This window comes from Micropterus salmoides, unplaced genomic scaffold (genome assembly GCF_014851395.1).
Source record: "Micropterus salmoides isolate LMB-PRFRI ecotype aquatic unplaced genomic scaffold, ASM1485139v1 Ms_hic_scaffold_7, whole genome shotgun sequence".
Taxonomy (NCBI): domain Eukaryota; kingdom Metazoa; phylum Chordata; class Actinopteri; order Centrarchiformes; family Centrarchidae; genus Micropterus; species Micropterus salmoides.
The window spans coordinates 26181422-26200511 of record NW_024044459.1 but is presented as its reverse complement, the minus strand read 5'-3'; the positions used below and the strand labels follow the sequence as shown (position 1 = coordinate 26200511).

Here is a 19090-nt window from a genome sequence, read left to right as displayed (position 1 = left end):
CCTGTGGAGTTAGTAGTATTTAGATTCTAGACTCACTTCATGGTACAGAAAGATGTAGAGAGAAAACCTGCACACTGCATGTAAAATCTCAAATTCATCTTACAAACCAGGAAAGAATTACAAACGTTGATGAACTACATGAGTGATACGTCCAAGTTGACAGTCAGATGTGTGTGCATTCACCTTAAATTACTTTACCGCTCAGCTGTTTTTCACGAACTAACTGATTGCAAATGTTTAGCCGCAGGAGGAGGAAACGTGGAAAAACTTTCAGGTTCCACCGAGATTTGAACTCGGATCGCTGGATTCAGAGTCCAGAGTGCTAACCATTACACCATGGAACCATCCACACGTGAGACACCTCCCAGCTGTTCCGTTGACCCGAGGACTTCCGCGTGCTTACGCTTATTCTGTATTCTTCATAATCAACACAAAGCGATGAGAAGTTAAACTACAATGTACGGCACACAAAGCCCTCCTCCCCCCCAAAGAAAAACAGACCAAAGCCAGAATTATATTATATATATTACAAAACGAGTGACTCGGAGATTTTGTTTTTAAAAAGCTTTGTTCTGTTTGTATGGGTTATAGCCATGGACTGCATGGTCATAGCTAGAAATTCAATGCGATTTAACAGTGACAGACGTAGTATGAGGAGGAGGATGGAGATTGTGCTAAAAACAATATTTAAACACTCTTTATCTGCCCACAGAAACGACAATTACCCTATCCAAAACATGGATATATTTGTCTTTACCAAGCGAGGCAAACCTGCATTCTGCACACTCCAAACAGAGTAACATACATGGATAAATGACTAAATTTCACTCTATAACCTGTAATATTCTGACAAAACAAATATACCTACCTAAAGTACTAAATGAAACATTTTCACCTAATGTAAGTCTTCATATTTATGTTTGTTGTATTCATATGCCTCTTTTTAACGCCGTGGGTACTTACAGCTCTACACATATTCACAGTGAAGATAGTGTTTCCCTCTCAAAAGCGTGAGGTTCCACCGAGATTTGAACTCGGATCGCTGGATTCAAAGTCCAGAGTGCTAACCATTACACCATGGAACCGTGGGTTCACACGTGCCCTGTATGGAATATATCAATGAAATCTTTGTAAATGTCAGTCACTTTAATTTGCAGTGTGTTATTCTTAAGACATGCGTCCTTAATTGGCGATTATGCCATTTATTATTACATATTAAAGAAATTTAATCTACCTGCCCGTGCTGTTGTCCCTGCACATCAGCCATGTGGGCTGCAGCCTAAAGGTAGTCTACATGTAAACCTGAAATATCAGTAGTAAAGACAAACATGGATTTATGGATGCTTAGATGTATCCATCTTTTTCAAGCAGTACAGATAAAAGATGACTAGGACCTGAGCCAGACATGGTTGCTGTGGATCGGAGACTGTCCAAACTCTCAAACCAGCATACAGAAGCAGAAACTCTGGTGCGCGCTGCTCTACAGTTTGCACCACAGCAGCCGTTACTAGTACCACCTATTTGAGCTGGCAATTAGTAGATAGGTCTGAATTAATGCATGTCTGTACTTTAGGCTTTGGGTGAGGTATTTGTAAACCGCTTCTTGACTCCTCAACATTGCTGCAGTCTATCTCCATCCCGAAACACCTGTCTTTGCTCTTTGAATTCCTAGCCAGATTTGATAAAGACATTTTGAATGTGAAAAAAACTATTGAGTGTGATAGTGACACAGGGATCTATTTAAGAATACAAACCTACTGTAGCACAAGTCACTAGTGCAATGAGACTCATCAAAGCTGAAGCAAACTCTGTTGGAACATGTTAAGCATTTCCTTTAGCATCATTAGAAGTGATGAACCCTGCCTCAGGTCTGTGACCATTAAAGGGGAATATTATTTTCCATTCCTGTCCTCTGAAACAGTCCAGCCAATAGGCTATGTGTAAACAAGGAGAACTCAACAGCTCTCTCCCACAGCTACTCAAACAGATGGCCTGGAGCATCTTTCTGTGGATACTTTACAGTTTCAATGCCACATTTGTACAGCCTTTGTCTAAATTATTTCAGGATTACCTAGTTGTTTTTTGGACTACATCTTACAATGCACTGATCTTAACACTGACTGTTACACTGTTAAAATTGTTCATTTCATGATTGCAGTCTTGTATCAGCTGAAAGCACATAAACTAGCATCATCACATCATAGGCAAAAAATACGTCTCTTTATTCCTAAATTAGAATAATTCACGAACCACTTGCAGTGCGGCTACTGCGGTGCAAATATAGTCTCGTTGAAATACTGTATTGATTAATTCATGCATTTAATTAATCTGATTTTTAAAGCTTTTTTTGTCCACATATATTGTCCTCCACGCTTGCAGCTACTCTGCAAACCATCTCACACTGAACTTCAACGTCAGCACGTCCCTACGTGCCCTAGTCAAGTTGAGATTCTCATGTTGCCTTGTGATGCTCCTCGGACGAATGTGTTTTTAACCAACCACCAGAACAATCTCTGCTCTTCGCAGTATTTCGCAAGACTGCATCTTAATTCAGACCTATTTTCCATTCAGACAGTAATAAAAAGTCTTATTAAACTGATTAGGACTATAGCAACACAATGGTAAATGTTGATAAGAATTTTAAAAAAGGTCGCACAAATACTTTTGCTTGGTCGGTACAGCCGCTTCCATGAATTCCAATATTTCTCATAGCACTTGAAGCGAGCATCATTATTTTGCTTATGTGGTCTGCAGGACGAAGGATGAAGAAAACATGGTGATGTTACGAGTTTGGGGACGATGCTAACCTTTCTGGAGACGGTGCGACTGGACAAAACCCCTTGTCAGAGTTATTCATGGCGTCGGCCTGCTGTCTTTGAACGATGCACGCCACTGTTTTTGGATCCCGCTGGCACTTTATGATGAGAAGGGAGGTCTGGAGCCGAGAGATCGAGGATAACGGATCACAGCTGACAGGCGGATCGACCGCTGGACCTGGTAAACACACGGTCGCATGTTATGTGTCACGGTCGGGTCTCGTGTGGTCTGAAAGCTAACTGTTGCGGGAGGTTAGTCAGTCTGAGCTGAAGACAGGTGGGCCAGAGGTGGGAAATGGCACCGCGCTGCTCCAAATTCATCCGCTTGAGCGAAGGAGGATAGCCCCTTCAGGCGAAATATCCTCAGAGAAAACACTGTGTGGTAAACGTTGTTTTAACATTTACTACATCTGACTCTTAAACAGGACCAACGCAGGTCTTGCTGGCTCGCACAGCGTTATTATTGTTGTTCCATCACTTTGCAGAAATGTCCTTCACAATGGAGGATAATTTGGAGTCGGGGTGGGTGGCTGTTCGCCCGAATGCGTTTGAGGAGAAAGAAAAGCATAAATTCGTTTTTATCGTCGCCTGGAATGAAGTGGAGGATAAATTTGCCATAACGTGTCATAACAGGACGGTGCAGAGGAGAAGCTTTGGTAGGGACGCTCCGGTGGAGGCGACCAGCCAGGAAGGGGACAAAACAAAATGGCCCGAGAGTCCCGTCAGGGATAAAGTATGTAGGAGCCCCAGCAAAGCAACCAGGGAGGCTGTGGTTAAAGGCTACAGTTCTAAAACTAAGTCTGGGATAGCAACAAAACCAAGTCCTATCAAAGCTGTGATTAAAACTGCAGCATCCCCCGCTAGTCCTGACACTGAAGGGTTAAAATCACTAAGAGGGGACCAACTGACCCCCTCTCTGGACAGCTTGGACCTGGAGGAACTGGATAGTCTGAGCAGGGATGACTGCAGCTGGGCCGGACTGTTCTCCTTCCAGGACCTCCGGGCGATCCACCAGCAGCTGTGCTCGGTGAACTCGGACCTGGAGCCCTGCCTCCCGGTCTTTCCGGAGGAACCAGCCGGGATGTGGACGGTGCTATTCGGGCCGACGGAAGTATGCGAGACAGAAATGGATGAGCTTTGCTACAGTTTACAGGTGTACCTAGGCCATGCGCTCGATACGTGTGGGTGGAAGATCCTTTCGCAGGTTGTGTTCACGGAAAACGACGACCCAGACGAGTACTATGAGAGCCTGAGCGAGCTGAGGCAGTCCGGGTACGAAGAGGCGCTCAACCGTGCAACAAAACATCTGCAGGAGGTGAGAGTTTTTGTGATCTTTCCATTGTATCTCCATAACTATATCTTTCTCACATTCACACAGCTGCACATCTGGGGTACTGTGAGACCTCAGTCTTTCTGCTGTACTGACCAGACCGACTGCATTGCTTGAGGCTGTGCACTACCAAAAACAGTGAGAAAGTGTGACGCCATTAATCTGAGGGAGGTAGACAGATAGCCTATTTAATAGGCCTACATAATAGACTACATCCAATTAAGTATAAAATAATACAGTGCACAGAAGAGGTCAACAGAAATATGATAATGTGTTGATGATGTTCATAAGGTACACAGCCACAAAAAAAGTATAGCCTATATTAAGCATCACTTTAAATGTGTATTTTCGTATTTGGGGAAATTTTAATATGAGGATTAATCTTAGACTAAAAAATTACAGGTTTTCTGTGAGTGTAGACTGAGTGTATATGTGGACTAGGGCTGCAACTAACGATTAGGCTATTTTCATTGTCATTACTCTGTCGATTATTATCTCAATTAACCGATTAGTCCTTTGGTCTCAAATGTCTTGTTTGGTCAAAAACACGAATATTTCAGTTTACTGCCATAGCAAAGAAACCAGAAAATATTCACACATAAGAAGCTGGAATCAGAGAATTTTGACTTTTTTTTTCTTAGAAAAATACTTGAACAATTAATCGACTATCAAAATAGTTGCTAATTAATTTAATAGTTGACGACTAATTGATTAATTGTTGCTACTGGAATGTGGACCATCCAGTATAGATATCACATAATCAGTTATAAAAAGCAGTGGCTGTCCAGTCTGGAAACTGCATGGAGGTTTCATTGGCCTTAGTGTATGTTAAGTTGTTTGTATATGTGTGCCATCTAAGGTAAGATCAGCATGTGGACTTTCATGAGGTAACCCAAACAATAAAAGCTAACTTATTTCCTAATGTAAGTACCTAAAGCATGAAAAGAACTGGGGCCACCAGAGGTGTCCCATATGAAATAAGGTATACCACAATCTAACCCCCATAAGCACATCCGAGACAAAAATCTACAGACTTGTCTTTTACCAGTTGCACACTGATGAGACAGCTGACTGGGAACTGAGAGCGTTTCCATCATTCTTTCATTCCTATGACAGAAGTATTGTGAGAATACGTTGGAGAGACCCATCCTACTGGTTAGCTATTAAGAGACAGAAGAATTTGTAAAATTAGGTTGTAACGTCCTCTGTGGGATTTTATACTCTCAGCATGGCTGCTGTCTGCTGCTGACACCGCTGAGAGTCACTTTTTATTTTTTTTATAATAGACAAGACATTACGCATGAAGACTAAATTGTTGTTTAGGCAAATCTATATATGGTTAACCTCCCCTTCTCCGTTTAAAGAGCAACGCATAGCTGCTCCCCTGAGCTTTTCTATGGAACTGTCCAAGACTCTCTCCCACGCAGTGTTTGAGACCCAAACAGGCCTGGTTGCTACCATGACTTAACCTATTATCAACATTTAGTTGCTGAACCCTTAATAATCAGACTATCACCATTTTAGTGGTAATACTTTCTTGGTCATTATAGAGACCTGAGTAACACAATAATGAGTCACTTACTATAACATCAGATGATATCACATTTCTTTCTCTTTGTTCTTATTATACTGTTGTGGTAAGAACATGTAGCAGAAAATGTAGAAACAGACAATGTTTTATTTGACAAATTATATATTTGTTATTACTGTAATGTTTTTAATTGAAAAGAGCATGTTTATTTATTGATTGATTTTTCAGTAAATGTGGCTAAAACCATAGATATGATTAAAACTACCGTACAAAATAGAATTTCATGGCTCCAAATCAGTTTTGTAATTATCATGCAGAACATTTATGTATGACTGATGTGTGGTAGTGAATACGAGTTCTGCATGCATTTTTATAAATAGATATAGTTATAGATGTCTTGAAGCTATAATATTAATAAACATTTCTGTACACATAATATCATTAAACACTAGCACCAAAGTTAAAATGACCAACAGTTCTGATTTTTATCTTTAAGTTGACGCAGTGGAGACATAATCCAGACATCGTATCCGCTCCAGGCCTGCTCCTCTTACGCACCAGCAGCAGCCAGTGATTGATTAACAACTCTTAATATAAACAGACATTACATTGATGGCTCTCCCATTGTCCTATTAATCAACTGTGTTAGACTAATGCAGGCTTGACTTATGGAGCCAGACTGTCAAGAGAGAGCATGAAAGAAAGAGTGTGTCATTATCAGCATTGCTCCTGACCGTTACAGTGTTTAGTGTTTGAGTGTTACCTGTGTTTATGGAATAAATATCTTTCAAATTCATCTAGATTTGACCAGGAAAACGCTATTTTTGTCAATTCTCTAATGCACACATATTGATTGTGAGTGCTACATTCTGACATCCTGCATGAACTCATAACTTCATGTAATTTAAAAAACCCATAAACAATAAAATGAAAGAAGATTTGAAGTCTGAATGGTAGGTTTATATCGTTTTTTTACATCATGATATAAAGTTATTATTATTATTTTATATAAGTTACACTGTTCATGACTCCAACTGCACAGCAGTGTCACAGTATAACACATTTTGCATCTTGCTTTTATGTTTTGTGTCTTTGCAAAAGTAAGTCAAGAGATCACACACACACACACTCAGAATGAAAAAGACAGAAAACCAGACACAGGAAGCTTTGCCTTATGCCCTTCCTGAGCAAAACATATCAAACAGTCTCACAGAATGTGCACTGACCATCCCAAGCTATAAACACTACTCTGGAATTCCAGTTTGTTTGAAGGTGTATTCATCCTGATGATGAAGTAAGAGCTACTGACCTTATTAAGCTCTTTATCATGGCAAATGCTCGGTATTTCATTCAAACACAGTCACAGTTTGTTGTGGCGTAGTATCATAGTCATATAGACGCACACACACACACACACACACACACTGGCCTATTGATCCTCCCTCTCCATTTGAGGGCTGAGTTAATGGCTATTTCAGTGCTTGCTGGTAGCCTACAGGATTGTTCAGTCTGGCAAATATGTGTGTCTATTGATCTTATTCCCAGCAGCAAAAAGGACTCTGCTCAATCAGCTATGGTCTATGCACTGAGACTGCACTCAGAAATAGTCCGGGTATTTACAGTTACACAAAGCATCCCTAGTGTCACAGTGAGGTGCAAGTTTACATTCACTGCTGAGTGACACTAAAATATGTATTTAAGTACGTTCTTATCACACTGTCAGATAACAGACAATTGGAAACATGTGTTACATTACATCTGCAGAATTACACTTACAACATGTTTGCCTTCGGCTCTTTCTGATTTGTGCATAACAGACACATACACAATAAATTTATATATTTTTTCATTAAAGGTGCTTCCAACTGTCTTAATGTTTTTTGTTTGTTTAAACATCTTTGGAAGACTTTCTCCACTACATATGACATGAATAAATGCAAATGCCTCATTAAGAAGGTCTTACAGAATGTTTAAAAGCTGCTATAAATATGTATCTGTTCTGATATTCTGAAAGTTGTTTGTATGCTGACAGTGATAACATTAACTTTACTGTGTGTGCATGTGATACAGCTGCTGGAGAAGCACAAGATCATGGACAGTATGGTGGAGCTGCTGGAGCTATATGAGGAGGAAGATCAGGCCTATGGAGGCCTGCTGGAGGCGTCCACACAGCTGTACCAGTACCTGCTGCAGCCCTTCAGAGACATGAGGGAACTAGCAATGCTGCGCAGACAGCAGATCAAGGTAATAGTTTAAGTGTATGTTCATGTGCGTTTAGAGGCCGCTCCAGAGAAGACAGTGAGGCATCTTCCATATTATGAGGGGATTTATCTCATAAAAACTAGGTTCTTACAGATTTTGGACCCAAATCCGTTGACCCAGTAAATTGCCAAAACCTCTTTGGCATTCTCCCATGCCAACTTTTCAGTCACACACACACACACACACACACAGATGGCCAGCTGATTTCAGTATTGAAACAATGATTTATAGTACTGATGACATTCATCCAGGGGAATAATGCCAAATATAACTGAAATATTTGTGGCTCTGGTGTTGTTTCTGGTAGTTTGACGCTATTATCACTGACCATGTGAACCATTTTTTCTAACTTCAGAGGGTTATTTAGATGCTGTGCTTAACTAACATACATGGGAAGCTGGCTATTTTGCAGATGGGCCTCGATTCAGTGATGTATTTCTGTATTTCTCTACAGGCACCGACATGGAAAAGTCAAACAACACAAAGGATGGTCTCAGGAAATTCTCATGTCTCTTAAAATAGGGTCGGCTCTGTGTGTCTGCATCTGCGTGTACGAGAATGTCTGACTGTGAATGAATTATCTTGTATATTGTAATAAGATTTCATATGCCATTAGTAAAGCAGTGGGAAAGTGGTGAGATGTATCTAATTACAAAGAGAATATGGAGGCTGGTGAATGGATAAATGGTGGCAAGGCTTTGTTCAATTATTGCAGCGTTGATGGCACGTTTATATTTAGCTGCCTGACTCACACACAGCACGTCAGTAATAAAAAGACTTCAGCATCACGTTATTGCATAACATCTGTCGATAAAGAAGCAAACAGACTCATATATACATACACACACACATATCTCTCTCCAACCTTGGATGGGAACACTTTCCTGCCAATTTTGTCCTTTTCCACATTATCTAAACACATGTGGGATGTAGCCGTTGGGGGTTGAGTGACATACTACGAGCTGAAATGGAGCCTCGTGGATCTCCAATTTCCTGCAGTCTCAGACAGGGCCATGAATAAGTCATGTCGTGTGTGTGTGGTCCTATAGGTTTACTGCAGGTACAGGTTGACGCTGACACACAGGGATCAGCAGGCATGCAGCAGAAATGGAATGATAGGAAGAGATAAGGAAAGGAATAAATACCAGTTCAAGCTCAATACCAGTTCCCCTGGGGAGGTGAGAACCTTCAGTGTCTGCTAAAGACAGGGATGTAAGCAAGGTGTTAAGTCCTTTATTAAGCTTCGTGAGGTCTTTGAAACAACAGAGAGAAATAATTGGTTTCCATCTTAAAGTATTTTATAGAATATCTGTCATATTTAAGATCATTTGTGACAAATTCTATCACTTATTTTGGTAATGAAAACTGTTTTAAGGATGTGGATACATTAACATCTGAAATGCAGGATTACAAGTTTGTGTTGTCAGTCAAATGACACAGGGAACTATAATCAAACTGACTGGGAAAAATCAAATTCCCAATAGATGATAACATTTGGCTTACATAACTGAACACAATCTATTGTTAAACTGAGATTGGGGTGGGCGATATTTCAGGGTCTTTCTGTGATAATAATATTTTTGATGACAAAATACTGAGAAATATTTATGATTTAGAACTTACTATAATGGTTGAGCTGTCCTCATACTCAACCTGGTGCTTCTGCTTGAGGTGTTGAATTACATTGTATTGCCCCATTTTTGTTGTTACAATCTTTTTGTACTTCTTACATAGTACCGTGGCTTGTTGCACACCACTTTCACACCACTGAAGTTGCTCCCCTTTTTGAAAAAATAACTCCTCCACGGTCGTAATGTTACTTTCGCTTTTAGCCATGCTTGTTGTTGCAGTGTGTAATGGTTTGACGTCATTATGTCAACAAGACGGAAAATTGCCATTTTTGCTATCATATTAAAATTAAATGGATACAATGTAAATGATATGGCACACCCCTAGATTAGATAATAAAAAGGACACAGTGATAAGGTATAGAGCTACTGATCGTTATGCATATTTCTTAGCTAATTTACTGAAAATATGCTCCAGTCTGTCCTTTATTTCAGACATGCTTTCTGTCCTGTGGAGTTAGTAGTATGTAGATTCTAAACTCACTACCATGGTTCAGAAAGCTGCAGAGAAACCTGCATAATGTATGTAATTCTCACTTTCCCCTTACAAACCAGGAAACTATTCCCAACTTTGACCCACTACATGAGTAAACAGCTCGAAGTTGACTTGCAGCTGTTGCCAGAATGGTGGATGAAAAATGGAAAGCTCTCAGGTTCCACCGAGATTTGAACTCGGATCGCTGGATTCAGAGTCCAGAGTGCTAACCATTACACCATGGAACCTCCTATCAGCATCAAAGAGGGGGAGGAGACTTTGAACTTGCACTTTCAGGTTTATTCATGGTCTAAATTGTCAGTAGCTCAGGCACAGCATGGCTTTCTGTAGCTCTTCTTCATCTGTATGTTCTAATTTGAGGGGATTATTTGTCTTTTCTCTGGTCATTTTTTCTTTTTTTTTCTTTCAATTTCTGTATCATTTGTCATTATTTGGGTCTTTAAAACAATCCAATGTGATCAAATAATTTGACATCAACTCAAACTTTTGCTATCTGCCCTTAACCTCCTTACTGTGTCACACATTGGAAGTTGATACAGAACAGATTGTAGACACTATCAGCTGTAACACATGCATGTTAGCTGCCCCTCAGTGAAATGTTTTACATTTAGGCAGTTTGTCCTCATAATATTTTCACAGAATGCATGTTTAGCTTTTACTCATTTTACTTTTACATATTATCTGAAAGACTGTTTCTTTCAAAAGAAAGTTTTCACTGAGATTTCACATCAATTTTCTAATTTTGTCAGTAAGTTAACAAAAACATGTGACTGGACGACTTGTGGGTCTCGTCTGACTGGAAGGAAATCAGTAGTAGAATCTGGCCTTAATTTGAAGAGTGTCAGTGTACATTATGTGCCTCACATATTAGGGTGACTGCACTATAAGAACTCCCCTTGTTTGCACATTTTCAATTTGTAGCATCAGTCCCAGGATGTGTTTAGTCCAGAGTGCTAAATATAACACCAAAGATTCATGCGTTTTAATGTTATAATTAACATCAGTTCACATAGTGGCATAGCTACTTATTGTGTATGTTTATGCAGAGTTTTTTTTCTGTTTTCTAGCTGTAGTATGTTTCATTATATCAAAACTCTCTTCAAAGAAATCTACAAGTCAGTTTATGACGTGATATGGGAGAGGAAAGGCTATGGGGGAAAAAAACTATTGTCATGTGTGAGCTGGAAAACAGTCACTGTATAAAAAATGTAATGATTTTCAACTGACAAGTTATGATGGACATTGAATACAAAGACAGAAGAAAGAGGATTATCCTCTGCCAGGTGCAAGTCACACTTACTGTATCAATGAGTTATCATGTTGATAGAGAGTAGCATCAGCCTAGCCAGTTTTTTAGTCGTTCCAACCTCAATATATCCTCTAATCTTCGTGTAGCCTCTAATCTTGTGGATTCATAAGGGCGAAACAAAGTCATACATTAAATGACAGTTGATAGTCTGATTGAGTTGAGATTGAGTTTTCTAAAGATGTGAAAGGTCACACCCCTAAGATATACAGTAACACAAATCATTAGATTTAAAGCCATGCGGTTTAAAATTACACATGTATTAGAATGCAGAAAACATCAAAATCAAAGCAATGCTCACTGGCAACTTGACAGCAGGAAATTGCAGCTGTAAATGATACTGGTGCACTGCTGAGTAGTGCTGTGTGAGCTGAGGTGGATCGAGGTTACTCAGGGTAAGACAAGGATGTAGCTCTGTAGCCTTTGCTGCTCACTGTCCTCCTTTGTGCTGCATAGGCACCTTTTGTTTTTCTCTTGGACATCTGGTGACCAGGGTAAATTTTGTCTGTGTGTGGCTAACAGACATAAGAATGCTTTATCGCTCTTCAAATAGTCCTACAATGCACTAATGAAAAGAATAAGTAAGCTTGTATTGCTGAAATATTGCAGGTTTTACAGGAATGGTAAAATTAGAATTACGTCATTCTTCCTTATATCCTCAGGAATAAAATAAAATGTCAGAAGGCATTTTACAGATATCAATTATTTGCAATATTAATTCCCTATGTTCTATCTAGATGGTGGTTATGCTTTTGTAAGCTGGTTGAAAATGGGTTGGTATAAAAAACATTGGGGGGGTTTGCACAGATGGATACATGTGGGGTTGAATGTGGACATGGTAACCTGTATGGGCTGCACATTGTCAGTGCTACCATGTGTGGGGGTGTGGCTCCCTCTCCAGGCTTGCTTTCTGTGGTGAAACTATTGCAATAGAGTGCACATTTCTAACGTATCCTGTTCCTCAGTGCATGCAGTCATTACATGGCATTAAGTCAGAAAATCTTTCTCTGCGACGTGCAGAAGAGATTTACTGTACTGTTGTGAATACTCCTTCCTAATGACTCCTCAGTATAATTAGGGAAAACATTGTGCTTTCACTGTGCTTTTTCCTACTTCTTTGGTCAGCCCATTTACTTTTGCCACTAAGTGGCAGTAATGTGTAACATTTGAGGTTCCTACCAACTCTAAAATGAGACTTTTTATGAATGTGCCTCTAACTGCTTGGTATTAGTGACACTGCATTGCCTGTACTGTGTACACAGGAACTGCCATACCCCAATCCTTTTTATTGCCGCAGATGAATCCATTTGTATCCCATGGTCTCAAGATAAATTTTTGATATCAGCGTACTAAATACTGTACCCCAGGGTGTTCATATTTTAAAGCTTTTTTATTAAATTTATGAAAAATTCCTTTGGACGTCATTTTTCACAAGGTTTTTCATTCATTCATTTCACTTCATTTTCCTTTTTCATACTCCCTCACTGAGGCTTGTCATTGTTCTTAATCTTGCTGACAAAAATGTGCTCATCCTCTCTCAACAGATTTCCATGGAGAATGACTACTTGGGCCCAAGGCGGATTGAAGCTCTAAAAAAGGAGGACTTTGACTGGCAGAAGAAAGCTCAGGAGGCAGTCCTCAACATCCAGGAGTTTACTGTAAAATACTTTGAGATCACTGCCAGAGCCCAGAAAGGTACAGTACTCCATCACTGTCACTGCCAATGTCAAGTCAATAAAGCAGTGGAGGAATGACGTTGAATAATCACACACAGCACACACACACACACATATAGTGGTAGCTTTGGCCTGCTATTGACCTGTGTGTGGTTTTGAACGCCAGGGCTAATTTGATTTGGTATTAATGAGGCAGTGCAGACAGCCATGCCTTGACAGGGACAGGAAGAAACAAGGACAACCTATTGATCAAATGCCTCTGCCAGCAGATTGTCTCTGCGCAGGGTTACTGCACAAAGTGCCCCTGCTTATCCCAGTTTTTCTCCACCATAGATTGGTCTATTTATTGTCTGACACTTATTAGATCAAAAATCAAATAAGTGAGCTTCAAGTGCAAACTGGAATGAAAGTGGTAATGTCCAAGTGTGGCCAATAGATGTCTCTGTCTACGTTATTGTAATAAAGCTTTACTCCTCTGAGAGTGAAGTCAAGACATTTACAGAAAAGAAATTGTGGGTGACATGCCCACTCACTGTACTAAAGGAGAAAGTTACTTGATAGTGACTCACTTTCACGTTCATACACGTCACTTTTAAATGTGTGGAAGTTTCCGTCAGTACATTTCTTTTTGTTTGGATGTGTGTGTGTGTGTGTGTGTGTGTGTGTGTGTGTGTGTGTGTGTGTGTGTGTGTGTGTGTGTGTGTGTGTGTGCGCGCGCATAGGGGTGTATGAGCGTATGAAGGTTGACCAGCGTAAGTTTGGTAAATCGTCATGGACAGCTGCGGTGGAGCGCATGGAGAGACTCCGCTACTCTGTCGCCAAGGAAACTCTGCAGCTGCAGAGAGCTAGGGAGATCTGTCTGGAGCAGAGGAAACACACCCTTCGAGAGGAGGTGTGGTAGCAACACTCAACACCATATGAAACACATACGCAGTTGTTTTGTGACTTAGTTTTTTTGTCCCGTCCCCTCAGATGCAGGGTCTGTGCAGCAGTGAGGATGCCATGGCGCGCTTAGACCACATGGAGACACAGTACTATGAGCTCCAGCTCCAACTGTATGACATCCAGGCAGAGATACTACAGTGTGAAGAGCTTCTCCTCACCGCTCAACTAGAGAGCATTCGCAGACAGATGACCGGTATTGTGGAAGAAGCTATGTCTGGGCAAATCTTGCTTACCAGATAAACATCTTGAGATGCATTGTCTCATTTTCAGAGTCCTGAGAAGACACTGCATTTCGCAAACTATTCTATACTGTTGGCTGTGCATGAAGCTGCTACAATACAGTCTGAATTATTGGTCATTGCATGTGAAGTGTCTGTCAAACACATGAAAAATCTGTATATTTCTATGTTTTCAGAACGTCAGGATGAGGTGGTGTACTATGACACCTTTGAAAGTGCAGATGATATAACAGAGGATGATACTGCAGAGAGGGAAGAGCTGCGCAGACTTCGGGTCAGCGCTCGACAGCTAGAGGCAAGAAGGGGGCGCATCACTGCCAAGCGCTCCTATCTGAGGAACAAGAGGGTGTGTACTCACAATCACACTTATTTTCATTCCCGAAGTGTATCCTGGATTCTGTATACTGTTCACTGTGTAGAGTGTGTATTTTGCACTTTGTCCGACTGAGCTTCATATCCTAGCAGAAGTGACCCTTGAAACGGTGTTTTGTTTAGCTCTTCTGCTATACCAGAAACATGTTTCATCAAGAAACTGCCAAAAATATGGATTGCAATTTGAATTTTGTACTATATTTCACTTTAATTATATTTGAACACATTTGCATTTGTCTTGACATTACATGAGTAGAAATATAAATTACTCAAATTATAGCTAGTAAGATATAATGATCTATTATTATTAGTTATTACTAGAAGTAATGTTACTATTAAAAGAGTCAATATGTCCCACAAAAACATTATACTGATGCTGTGTTGACCGCGTGTTGATGTTTTTTTCCTCCCACCTTTCTGCAGGAGATCTGTGTATTCAATCACACTCAGAAACAGCAGAAACGCCAAACTACCCACAAGGACTCCATATCCCACCAGGTCTTACAGGTAGATGTTTTTTTTTATAATGATGTGACTGTAGTATACCTGTAAAGCGTTGTCAGCAACTCTCTGCTCTAAAGCTCAATATTTTTTCAGCTGAAAAATGAAGAAGAAGACGAGGAAAGGAAGAATAGCAGAGTTAGTCAGGAGAGACAGAGAACTTTGGACAGACTACGCACTTTCAAGCAGGTATGTGTCTTCCTGTTAAGGTAAATATCTCAACATTTTTCATGTCATTTTTTCTTATGTTTGTTTCTTTGTCTAGCGGTACCCAGGTCAGGTGATTCTGAAGTCCACTCGACTACGTGTTTCCTACACCAGAAGAAGAGAGCGCGGAAGGAGCATGGAAATGAGTAGCGTGAGTGAGAGGGAGGAGCGTGTGGACTCTGTTTGTGTCCAGACGCAGGGCCAGCCGCTGTGTCTCAGCACCAGCGTGCAGACGGATCCCAGCCCCAGCTCCACGCTCACCACTCAGCCCGTCACGGCCCTCACAGCATCCCTTCCTCCGCTGCCTGTGCCCAGTCCTGCAGACTCCTCCTGCTCTCCCTGCTCCCTGTCCTCACTACTGGCATCCCCCATTTCCCCTCCTCCTCCACCTCCCCCTCCACCTTTGCCAACAAAGGAGGAGTTGTCGCCTTCTGGGAGCCCAGGTCGGCATGGGCAGAATGTTGAGGGGAAGAGTGCAGCAAAAGTGCGCTCCCTTTCCCCACTCGGTCCATTCATCCCTCGCTTCTTTGACAGCAGCCAACTGGTGAGCGCCCGGAAAAAGTTGAGGAAGACTCCAGAGTTTGACTCCCACACTAGAAGAGGTACTGGAACCAATTGGTACCATAGTAGGCTCTATTAGATTAGCCACTAGCAGTAGCCAATCACAGTTCATCTTCCTCCTTTCTTCCTATGTGCAGTGAGCTCACCCATGGACGAGGTGCTAGCCTCCCTGAAGAGAGGCAGCTTCCAGCTGAGAAAGGTCGACCAGCGGTCCCTGCCTCCTACCAAGGGTGAAGATGACCCCAACAGCATCCTGGTTCAGATTCGCAAGGGGGTCAAACTGAGGCGCGTACCCAGGAAAGAGAGAAAGGACCAGGGAGAACTCCCGGCTTCCACCGACCCCCTGACCAGGAGCATCCATGAAGCACTGCGCCGCATCAAGGAGGCCTCACCAGAGTCTGACTCAGATGACGACGGGCTGGCTGGTCCTGACTGGGACAGCTAGGATTCAAGGCTCAAACTCAACAAATAATACACATACAGATTCCTGCACCCGGCACTGCACACACTGTACTGTACTGCACTATACTGTACACACACGCAAACACGTACAGACATTCACACTCAAGCACACACAGCCCAGTCACACATGTACCTAGTGACTATGCCAGGGCCTGAATCATACCGAATATCACTAACTCACCACATGCTGCAAGGTCAAGCTGTTCATTTGTTTTTCACACTATATTCACATCATGAAGGACACTATTTGTGTTTTTATTGCTACTTTATGTCACTGTGTTTTTTTTCCTGTAATCAGACTGTAATAATGCCATGTTTGTTGTGCTATTTTTGTTATTTTTCAGTTGTACTATTGAATAGCTCTGCACTGGCCCTTTGTTGGCTACATTACAGTTACATTCAGAAACAGCACATAACACATTTAACACCAACACACTGCAGTGGCAGTTATTTGTCAGACTGAAAACCTCAAACGCTAAGCTGTTAGTACTGTGAGGTGTGTGACTTTTTTTCCCACTCAAAATGCGAAACTATAACTGTAACAAAAATATATAATGGGTATGGTTGAAAATGTGAGGTGATCTGGGAGATTAAAATACAAATATATACTCCCACTGAGATTTGAACTGGATTTACGGTCCAGATTGTAAACCATTACACTATCAAACATCACCTCTGCTCACACTCTCTTCTATTTTTACTCAACCAGTATAACATGACTGAGCCCCACTATACAGTACAGCTGGTTTTGTCCTGTCACATAGTAGTAGTGTCAGAAAGTATGAGGACCACTACTTGTCTAATCTGACACTGTAGATCCGTGCCCCTCCCCCGCTCTCGTCCTCTTCCGGCCTTCACTACCCCCAGCTCTCACCCCCTCTCTGGGTGAGGAAACATGTATTGACCCATCTGTTCGACCGCAACATATGGTCAGACTGGGAGATATGGAAAGTCACAATAGGTTTATCATTCGGTGCCGCATCTAACAACATCTCTGAGCAGAAGCTGGCCACCTATAATAGGAGGGGATTAGAGGAAGGGTCATCTGCAGAACTGCAGTTTCTTTAGGGAGGTGGAGGTCATGGTTGGTGTCGGTACTATTTGTAAAGTGTGAGCAAACTTCTTATGTGGGATAGTCATGGCATAGCTGTGAAACTGGTCGCGCATGTTTGAATGATGGCTGGTTTGTGGGAGGCTAGATTCTCTCTGCGCTGTAGGGAGTCACTGTGGGTTGTGGAGCAGGCGGTCGTGATCGATGCGGTTTCTCCTGCCATCTTATTCACGTTCTCTCCTCTTCTCTATTGCATATTTACTCATTTTTTTCTCTGCACTCAGTGGGCAGAAGCACACAGTAGGAGGTCTGTTACTCACTGTGCTGGTAACCATGCTCATGCACACATGGACTCGCACACTAAACTCACAGCCAACATGTGCAGGAACATTTTCGTGGCAAAGTGAATCCACAGCCTCTACTCATGAGAAATGGTTTCAGCACTTTCATGATACATAGTACACATTCTGAATCACTCTATCTGTACAGTAACAACTTTTTTTTTAATCACTTGTGAAATATTATAGCTGTAGTAGATGAGTAAGTTTAAAAGCACTAAACAACATGTGGAACTGGACCTACAGAAGTGTGATGGAAGGACAGTATGAGAAGACCAGTGAGATGCTTAGCAGCACAGTAATTCACGCAAACATACATGTTGACATGAAGCAGAAAGGTGTGGATTCATGAACTAAGCTCGGCGTCTGGATCGTGCTCAGCATGCATTGTCCTAAACAGCTATGTTGCAAAGATTTGTGCTTTTCCTCTTGTTCTTGTGTTGAGTGCCATTCATCATGAAGCAGCCATTAATTTAGAAAGTACAGGCATGGAACTATATGTCACATAATACAGCATGAAAATAGCTCAGTGCTAAAGAGAATTTATTATTTTCCTGGCAGAGTAAACGCAATTTGACATTTCTTCTGTCATTGTCAGCACAACATTCTTCCCTGGTACCCTCATCATGTAGCATGAGACAATGATCTAACCCTGAACCTTAACCCTAAACTTAAACCTAACCCAGACCATACCTGACTTAATGTCGATAAAACTGACCAGGGCAGAGTTTCCCAAAATATGTTGGCACTAAGGTTTAAGCTGCTCCACTGAACAATGACCAACAATGTGCTAAAAATGTTTGGGAAACTCAACTATTTATCTGCTGACTGACCTTCGAAACACACTGTCATATGTTTTACAGTATCCTTTATCTATAAATAATCTTAACACAGCTTGTTTGTCAGCTAACTGCAATTTTACATTGCATTTCAATGCTTAGTTTGTATCCCGTTTTTTCCAAAGCACTTCCGGGCCAAATCATTTTATGTTTTGGCTTCTGAAAATTTCCTTTGTAGACCTGTTACTAACACAGGTTAACTATATAATCCGTTGTCAGTCACTTGAGAAGTGCAATATCAATATAGAGAAATACAAGAACAGAGATGAAACAAGTTATATGGGTGATAATGAGTTCAGATGGATTGCCTACTACAACAACAGACTTATTAAATGTTGCAGTTGTGTTTACACAGTAGTGTGTAGCCACTGTTCCAAGAATAACTTTTTGCCTTTAGTCCTATCATTTTCATTTATTCAGACCTTTTTTTCTTTACAACCTTGCCCCTACATTTGAATAAAACCTTGTGAAGCAAATTCTGAGATTGTCTGTTGTCTGCTGAATAATTTTGTTTTGTTTTTTTAAACAGA

At 41.1% G+C, this 19090-nt stretch overlaps 1 protein-coding gene and 3 non-coding genes across 4 annotated transcripts; 1 reads left to right on the top strand and 3 right to left on the bottom strand.

Annotated features, from left to right (window-relative positions):
• Positions 1 to 272: 272 nt before the first annotated feature.
• Positions 273 to 344, bottom strand: trnaq-cug. Its single transcript has one exon. It is a non-coding gene; the product is annotated as a tRNA-Gln (tRNA).
• A 669-nt stretch (positions 345 to 1013) lies between these two features.
• trnaq-uug lies at positions 1014 to 1085 on the bottom strand. Its single transcript has one exon. It is a non-coding gene; the product is annotated as a tRNA-Gln (tRNA).
• Positions 1086 to 2734: 1649 nt separating this feature from the next.
• Positions 2735 to 19036, top strand: LOC119891922 (junction-mediating and -regulatory protein-like). Its single transcript, XM_038703913.1, has 10 exons — positions 2735 to 4131; positions 7748 to 7921; positions 12914 to 13064; positions 13768 to 13937; positions 14018 to 14183; positions 14406 to 14575; positions 15025 to 15108; positions 15199 to 15291; positions 15368 to 15911; positions 16008 to 19036. Exons 1-10 carry the CDS (start codon positions 3304 to 3306, stop codon positions 16313 to 16315), a joined length of 2688 nt encoding a protein of 895 aa, XP_038559841.1. The 5' UTR covers positions 2735 to 3303; the 3' UTR covers positions 16316 to 19036.
• Positions 10219 to 10290, bottom strand: trnaq-cug. Its single transcript has one exon. It is a non-coding gene; the product is annotated as a tRNA-Gln (tRNA).
• Positions 19037 to 19090: the final 54 nt, after the last annotated feature.